The 9,544-nt window shown below is 36.9% G+C and overlaps 1 protein-coding gene across 4 annotated transcripts in view; it reads right to left on the bottom strand.

Moving 5' to 3' along the window:
* Positions 1 to 1,043: 1,043 nt before the first annotated feature.
* AIFM3 (AIF family member 3) overlaps positions 1,044 to 9,544 on the bottom strand; it is a 93,778-nt gene continuing 85,277 nt past the window's right edge. For all 4 annotated transcript variants that reach the window (XM_089677645.1, XM_089677651.1, XM_089677658.1 and 1 more), the window contains one exon: positions 1,044 to 8,120. In XM_089677645.1, the coding sequence (XP_089533771.1) occupies positions 8,081 to 8,120 (40 nt within the window). In that variant the 3' untranslated portion in view covers positions 1,044 to 8,080. The remainder of the gene's footprint in view (positions 8,121 to 9,544) is intronic.

Here is a 9,544-nt window from a genome sequence, read left to right as displayed (position 1 = left end):
AGGAGAATCGCAATAGAAGAAATAACTTAGAGATCAGGGGTCTACCAGAAGAAGAGGAACAGGAAGAGGACTTATGGGAGAAAATAAATAGAGTGTGTAATCCAATAATGGGAAGATCAGCAACAGAAAAGTTAAAAATTGAGAGAGTACATAGGATTATATGGCCAAAAGGAATACCGGCGGAAAGTCCCAGAGACGTGATAGTTCGATTTCATCATTTCGAAGACAGAGAGAGAATATGGAAAAGTTTATGTGACTTTACCTAAATAAAATATGATGAAACAAACTTGCATATTTTTGCGGACATTGCTCCAGAGACACTGGCTAGAAGAACTTTGAAGCCGTTGTTGGAGCATATGAGAAAGAAAAAAGTTTTATATAACTGGGGCTTTCCAGCATGCTTAATCGGGTGGAAAGATGGAAAATCGGCAAGGCTGAGGTTCCCAGAAGATCTCAATGACTTCTGCGAGAAATTAGACTTACAGAAAATAGATCTTGAAGGATGGTCAGAGGGGCTTGTAGAAAGTAGAAGGCAGGGATTAGGAAAATGGCAGTGGGTATCTAAGAAGAAGTAGGGGGGTGTGGTGTGGGGGCAGGGGACTGGATGGTGAGGGTTGGAGATAGAGACCCTTTTTTTTCTTCTCTCTCTTTCTCCTTTCCCTCCGACCCTCCACGGCCGTACCATGGTTCCCTTGCCCCCGGTCTCTTCTTTCCCAGCTTCAGATAATGGGTGGGAGGGACGGATGTGGATGGTAGGAGCTAAGGATTGGGGTCGGTGTGCATGTTCTGAGTCTCACCCCATACTAGGAATCGCTAGTGGTAATATTTCACAACAGATTCCAGGGCAATATGTAGGTGTAAAAAGATGTAGCCAATATATATATATATATATATATACAGTGGGGCAAAAAAGTATTTAGTCGGCCACCAATTGTGCAAGTTCTCCCACTTAAAAAGATGAGAGAGGCCTGTAATCGGCATCATAGGTAGACCTCAACTATGAGAGACAAAATGAGAAAAAACATCCAGACAATCACATTGGCTGATTTGGAAAGAATTTATTTGCAAATTATGGTGGAAAATAAATATTTGGTCAATATCAAAAGTTCATCTCAATACTTTGTAATTTATCCTTTGTTGGCAATGATAGAGGTCAAATGTTTCCTGTAAGTCTTCACAAGGTTGGCACACACTGTTGCTGGTATGTTGGCCCATTCCTCCATGCAGATCTCCTCTAGAGCAGTGATGTTTTGGGGCTGTCACTGGGCAACATGGACTTTCAACTCCCTCCAAAGGTTTTTTATGGGGTTGAGATCCGGAGACTGGCTAGGCCACTCCAGGACCTTGAAATGCTTCTTACGAAGCCACTCCTTCGTTGCCCAGGCGGTATGTTTGGGATCATTGTCATGTTGGAAGACCCAGCCACGTTTCATCTTTAATGCCCTTGCTGATGGAAGGAGGTTTGCACTCAAAATCTCACGATACATGGCCCCATTCATTCTGTCCTGTACATGGATCAGTCGTCCTGGGCACAATTGGTGGCTGACTAAATACTTTTTTGCCCCACTGTATAACCCACGATACAAATGTTAAGTTATACACAAAGTAGTACGCAACATAGTACTATGCAGACTCTCCAGTTAAAAGGACTAAAGGGGTAGCAATTGGGTTTTCAAAAAATGTGAGTTTTATCCTGGAGGGAAGAATGGAGGACCCAGAGGGCTGATTTCTATTTCTGAGGGGAAAATTACAAGGATTTGAATATACACTAGTCAATATCTATTGCCCGAATAAAAATCCAGTAACATTTTTGGAGGGTGTGTTAAGGAAACTTTCTAAATTTAAAAAGGGTAGTTTGGTTGTGGCTGGAGATTTAAATCTGTGTTTGGACCCTCAGCTAGATGTGTCATCTTGTACGCAGAGAGAGGAGGGTAAGAAATGCAAAATTATTGAAGAGATTATTATATCAGTGTCAATTTACCGAGTAAAACATCCAAGAGAAAGAGATTACACCTTCTTCTCCCCGGTACATGGATCGTATTCACGACTAGGTTATATAATGATCGAACATAGACAATTGGAGTCATTGGTTAGTGCCAACATAGAGGTTACGTATATTTCTGATCATGCTTCTGTCACAATCAGACTACGGGTAGGAGAGGATAATGATAAAATAACTATGTGGAGATTAAATGAGATGCTTAGACAGGATTCTGAATTAGAAAAAAGGTTACGGCAGGAAATTGAGCAAATTTTTGAGCTCAGTGAGACTGAGGAGGTGTCGGTGGCCACAATCTGGGAGGCACCTAAAGCATATATCAGAGGAATATTGATTTTGATGGGAGCAGAAAAGAAGAGAGAACGAGGGAAAAAAATAAAGACGGGGATGGAGGAGCTCTACAAGTTAAAACAGTCACACAAAAAGAAGACAGGTACAGACATATATCAGAAGATAATTATTAAGAGAGAATAATTAAAAGATCTTATGGAACAGGAGTCGAGAAGGATATTCAACAGGGTCTCAAAAGAAAGATATCAGTGGGGGAATAGACCTGGGAAATACTTGATGAAGAAACTAAAGGAAAAGAAATCCAAAAACTTTATAGAAAAAAATTAAAGATGACAAAGAAGAAATGGTGTACGCCCCCACTGATATCATTAATAGGTTCCAAAAATATTATAGCTGGCTATACGATGTGAGCCCCAGAAACCAAAAAGAAACGGAGGAGGAAAAGAAGAAAAATAGACAGAAATATTTAAATGAAGTGGAGTTGCCAAGAATAGCAGAAGAAAAATGAAGAGGCCCTAGAGAGACCTAATACCCTGGAGGAAATCACCTTGGTCATAAAAAATACGGCTAAAGGAAAGAGCCCTGGCCCGGACGGATATACTGTGGGTTATTATAAAAAAAGTTAGAGATCTCCTAGTCCCTAAAATGTGTGTTTATATGAATGCAATAGGGGAGGGGCTGGAAATAAGGGAGGAGCCATTGCAGGCACATGAAACGATTATACTTAAAGAAGGGAAATATAGCACACGGTGTGCCAGTTACAGACCCATATCCCTACTAAACACTGACACCAAATTGTACACTAAGGTATTGGCAACCAGACTGAAGGAGTTGATGCCGGAGTGGATACACCTGGATCAGGTAGGATTCATTCCGGGAAGAGAAGGTAGGGGCAATGGGCTGAGATCATTGCTGCTCCTACAAAGAGTAAAAAGAGAGAAACTGCCGACATCATTCCTGTCAATTGATGCTGAAAAGGCTTTTAACAGGTTTAACTGGGGTTTCATGATTAATACGCTAGAGGTCTTAGGAGGGCCTAAAATGTTAAAGTGGATAAAAGGGCTTTATAGAGTTCCATCTGTGGCAGTTAAGGTCAACGGATCCCTCTCTCAATTCTTTAAAATGTATAATGGAACCAGACAAGGATGCCCACTTTCTCCTTTATTATTTGTTTTATCCCTGGAACCTGTCCTGGAGAGGGTAAGAAAATGTGTAGACATAGCAGGAATAAAGATAGGGGAAGTGGAGCATATGGTGGCAGTATACACAGACGACATGTTGTTCTATATTGTAAATCCTAGAATAACATTGCCTAATTTAATGAGCCTATTAAAACAGTATGGTGAGCTATCAAATCTGAAAATAAACCCTTTAAAGTCACAAATCTTAAACATCAATATACCAAAAGTTGAGAAGCCGAGTCTACAAAAAGACTTTCCATTTACTTGGAGGGAAAAGGAAATAGGCTACTTGAGAATAAAACTAACTCCTTAAATAAAAGCCCTGTACCAAGAAAATCATATCCTATTAGTAAACAAAATAAAAGAGGAGCTGGGGAGATTGTCAAAGGGTGGCACTTCCTGGATAGGTCGTATAAACCTGGTAAAGATGGTGATAGTACCAAAAATCCTGTATAAGTTTCACTTGCTCCCAGTACATCTACCAGGATCTTTCTTCGGGATAATAAAGAAGATGATACTTAAGTTTATCTGGGCAAATAAGAAACTGAGAATTAGGTGTGAGGTATTGTGTAGGGAAAAAGGGAATGGGGGTTTGGGTATGCCAAATGTTAAGAAATATTATCAAGAGGTGATATCACAAATAATAGACTGGATATTTCATTCACTAGGGAAAGGTTGGGTGAATATGGAAGGGATTCTGACGAAGGCACAGTTAGGGAAGATGGTTTGGGTACCACATAAATTCCGCACATTAGATGTGAATATTAGTCCACTGACAAAGAAAGTTTTGTGTTTGGGATAGAATGTATAAGCAAATGGAATGATTATGATTTCCTTGGTGGGAACAGAGTATTTCCCCCCCAGGGAAGGATATTATTTCTGAGAAATGGATTAAAGATCAGAATGCACGTTTGAAAGATATACTGAATAAGGGGAAATTGCATTTTTCTGACTTAAAGAAAAAAAAAATATTTTTCACATTAGATGAGTTGCGGTATGGCCAATCAGGTAATTTTTTTTCAATGTTCCCACAACCACTGAGGACGTCGGAGGATCTGTATCCATTTGAAAAACTGTTGAATGTAACTATAGTTCCTTAACAAGACACCTCCAGGATTTCTAAGATTCTTATGGATATGGAGGGTACTGATCCTCCTGAGTTCTTGGAAAAATGGGAATAGGAGATTGCAACAAAACTGAACGAGCAACAAAAGAATAAAATATACTAATTAACACATGAGGTGATGAATATGAGCATAGTTGAAATGAATTATAAATGTTTGACTAGATGGTATATTACCGAGTAAGGCACATAAACAACAAGAAGATGTGTGAAACGTAAAGGTGAACTTTATGTTGGAGAGGAAGTGGGGAAAAGGGAACAATGGTACACCTATGGTGGCATTACCCGAAAATACAGGATTACTGGAAGGGTATATTACAATATATTCAGGAAATATGTGGGATTACTGTACAGAGAGGCCTGTGGACATGTTTATTTTATACATATAAACCTTTAGTAAATTTGCATAAGAACAGGGTACGTTATCATCTAAGCAGTGCGGTTAAGAGCTTGATTCCCAAATTTTGGCTTGCCCCAGACCCACCAAGAATAAATGACTCGGTTAACAGAGTGGAAAATATCTACAGGATGGAGGAGTTGTGTCATACTGAGAAGAGAATAGAAAAATTTAGGAAAACGTAGAGTAGTAGCTGGTTAATTTTCAAAACATCTAAAATATATCTGGAACTGGTGGGAATACAGGTGGAAGAATATCAGAGGGAGTCTTAATGGAGTACCCGACAGAGAGAAGGAGATGGGAGGGAAGGGATACAGATAATCATGAGAAGGATAGAAACTAGGATTCCAGTATGGACTGGGGGAATTGGAGGGGGTAGGAAGGGTGGGGCAGGGGTAAGACAATGCAAATGGAATTTATGTATTGGTGAAGTTCTTTTTATTTTTGTGTGCATTAGATGCTCTTTTTGTATTGGAAAAAAATGTATAAAAGATATAAAAAAAATACTTTGTTAGGTAAATCATATGCATTCAATCTGTGGATTTAACGGTTTACCTGGAGTTCATCTTTAAAGTTTCTTCATACAGCAACATACTACTTCTTTAGAGGCCACTTATTTATTCTTGAAATCTCTCATCTTTGTACAAACTCCATAATGAATATTTTATAGCTTTTTACAAAAACTGACTAAAATAATCAGCTTTCTTTCACAGTTTGTTGTCCCATTTCTGTCATACATATATACATGTTATTGGTTTCCAAACTTAATTCCTTATAAAACATAATCATTAGATACACCCTCTATAATTAAAACTAATATTAGAAAAAAAATAAAACTTTGGCAACTGTATAATTTTGAATTTAACTGTGATCTGTATACAACATAGGGGTCTTTTTTTTAAAGAAAATACTATTAACAATTTTTAATATATATTGCAAAAATATATTTGGACTTTATAAATTACTGTGTGATATACTCTAACTAGTAGAAACATTGCATTCATTGCATTATAATATAATTTGGTTATTTTATTTCTTGTTCTCTTTCATTTCTATGAATATATCCACTTTAAGGTGCATGCACAAAAAGTAGTGGTACAGAGCTACATTCTGTACATCTACTAACAAGCAACCAAGCAAGCCAGCATTTAGGACTTACAAAAAGAGGATCATTAATCTTAGGCTTCATTCACACGGACGCTGAGACCTGCAGTCCATGAATGGGCTGGACCTAGCAGCTCAAGCTGTATAACCACACAGCCCATTTGCGGACTATGGATTTCGGTGCCTATGTGAATGAGGTCAAAGCTTCAAGAGTTGTTCCTGGTTGGCAAGTGGCCAAACATTTGTAACATGGAGGAACCCTTAAAATAAAATAAATTTTTGTGCTCATGGAACCCCTTCTAATAATTATTATATCTATCGCTCACTGTACATGAGTGTGATGGTCACTGGAAAGAATGCTCCTTACATATGTAGACATTGGGAGGAATTCCCTCCTTACAGATAGCTAAAAGAACATTGGGGTTATTGAGACACTATTTGAGAGGCAGAAGTTTCTCAATGAACCTTTAGAAACGTCTGGAGGAAACCTAGGGTTCCACAGATCCCAGGTTGAGAAAGGCTGATTTAGAGAGTGCTTAACAATTTCTGTTTGGGTTTCTTGAAAAATCCATCTGAATACATCTTAGAGAAACTGGATTATTGGAGCAACCAATAATCCCCTATAAATGCTCCTACTAAGATGCCTCCCGCCACCTCAGATATTACTGAAAGAGCACACAGCAGAGGCAGACAGACTGCCCACAAACATGCGCCAAAATTATAACTCTATAAAAGGAAAAAGTTTTATATGCAGACTACATCATTTCTAGGAGCATGCTAAGATTTAGCAGAAAAATAGTCACATTTTGCATTGTTTTGGCTAGAGTAGGGAAAAAGTTATGCTTTTTATTGCTGCCACTTGTAAGATGCGGTTGATTTACTAATAAAAAAAATAGGCTGTACACTTAACACAGTACATTTTGCAAGGGAATGTTCACTTAGCTTAATGAATGAGGTACAGCTATGCTGAATTTAACCCTCCAACACTATGCAAACAAAAAATACTGTTTTTTTTATATTTAGTTGGATGATTGGATATTCTTTGAAAAGTGAATGTTCAGACATATTTACTAAGCTAAGTGAAAATTTACATAGCTAAGTGACTAGCTTAAACTCCTTTAGTAAATCAACCTTGCTGTCTCTATTAGTCTTGGTGACTGCTTTCACCAGGATAGAAAGTCATGGAAAATTTAAAATTTTAGGGCTGGCGCCAGATCAAGTGGTGGGTGTGAATCTTCTAATGGGAAAATCTGTTTGGTAACAACTAAAAAGGGATTTCCCCACACATTTTATCTAGGGATACACTTTAAATTCAGGTAGGGGATCCAAGCTACATTTCCTTGTTCATTTCACGTAAAAGATACTGGTATAATTTACCTTTTTACAATGGCTTAAATTGCAGACCTGAAGTATCTAACAAAGAGCAGCATCATTCTTGAACAATTAACAATACAGATTTTAAAAAAATTAAAATAAGTGCAATTCATACACCTTTCAGTAAATCAGGTTGTAAACTCTGATCCTAATGATTGACACAAATTAGTAAAAAAAAAGAAAGAAAATGTCAGGATGTTTGAATGTTGAATGGCTCATTTTTTGAAGTTAAAAAAATTGTTCCATGAGATGTAGAGAATAAAAGTGGAAATATGCTTCAGTTCAAGGTCATGTTATTCATTTCACATAGTAAAATGAATCAGTGTTCTCAAAAATGTGATGCTTCAGCATTCAAGCAAGTTCGATGAATCAAAAGGAAAATGAGATTTGCAGCATCATTTTTAATCCTTTGTAGCTTGAAGAACTCCGGGCTCTACTTCTCATCAGTGTCTTTCAGAAAGAAGCACACTTTTTTGATTTAGAGTTCATCAAGAAGTATATAAAAGCCAAACAGGGTTCTCATTGTCAGCAAGACCTTATAAGTTAAGCATTTCACCATTCTGCATGCATTATTGTCATTATCTTCTTAATAATGTGCCAGTCTCAATTGGCTATGAGCCCTTCCCTGTGAGCCAGGAAATGTCGCCAGTTCTATAAGAGAAAAAAATGTGGTGGAATTATCATATTATATATTAATATTAATCCCCTTTTTACCAAATGACACTCAGATAATTATTCTATATAGGAATATATATATATATATATATATATATATATATACTGCATATATGTGTGTGTTTGTGTTACAATTCATTACAATAATATTAAGCCTAATAGTTGAAGAAATAAAGTTAAAATTGGATTTGTGACTTGTGAACATGAACACTATGCACAGGGGCGGACTGACCATTTGGAAACTCGGGCCTGGGGTCAGTAGGGGGCCCCATGAGATGCCCCTGGTACCTTTTTCATAGGCTTTTTTGAGTTTGGGCAAGGACACAGGGGCCCCATGATCCCCTATTGCCCGGGGGCCCCATGAGTTGTCAGTCCGCCCCTGACTATGCATTATGTTTTTTGTCTAGGCATCCTAGAAGCATTATTTCTGGTAGGAGCATCCAGAAGCTAAAGTTAGCCCATACACTTTCAGATTTCTCTTGTTCCATCTGTGAGCATAACGAGAGAAAATGAATAGACTCCTCCATCCATGCTAAACAGCGTGGATGGAGGAATCTCTACTGTCAACTATTGTATTCAGAACCACAGCACCCATGGCTTCCTGAATACCTGAACAGTGACTACATCTCGTAGAATGCAGTCACCATTCGGTCGAGAATTTTACACTCGAATAGTAAGATTTCAGCCGATTCAACAAGAATCAGCCGAAATTGCGTCCCTGTATGGCTAGCTTAAAGTGTTACTAAACCCAGGACCCTGCATTCACTGTATCTGGTCTCCCACAGTACATAGAACATGGAAATACAATTAATTTAGTAAATATACCCACATGGAAGAAAAATATATTTTAAAAAATTCTTCCCAAATATGTTGACATATATTTGAAATACTGCAATTGTGACCTTATTCAAAATATTTCAATATATTTCAAAATATATTTCAATATATATATATATATATATATATATACTGTATGTTGAAATGCTTTTTTATATATTACAAAATATATGAAAAATATTTTTAAAAATACATATTCATATATACTGTATGTCTTTAAAAATAAATTTCAGCTACATTTTTGGAATGCATTTACAGATATATTACAAAATATATGTTAAAATTACTTTTTTAATGTTAAACAAAATTTGAAGAGTACATTTAAAAAATATATATTTTTAAAAATATTTTTCATATATTTTGTAATATATAAAATATTAATATATTGTATATATTGAATTGTAGTATTTCAAATATATGTCAATATATTTGGGGAGAATATTTTTAATATATATTTAAAAAATATTTTTCTTCCATGTGGGTAAACTGCAAAATAACTTTTCTCATCAGCAGTTACAGCAGGCTTGTGACTTCTATCAGTGTTCAGCAGAGCACTGGTTAAA

This window comes from Staurois parvus, unplaced genomic scaffold (genome assembly GCF_062004578.1).
Source record: "Staurois parvus isolate SC_StPar_1 unplaced genomic scaffold, SC_StPar_1.0 ptg000014l, whole genome shotgun sequence".
In the NCBI taxonomy this organism is placed as follows: Eukaryota; Metazoa; Chordata; class Amphibia; order Anura; family Ranidae; genus Staurois; species Staurois parvus.
This window is presented reverse-complemented; position numbering and strand designations above follow the sequence as displayed.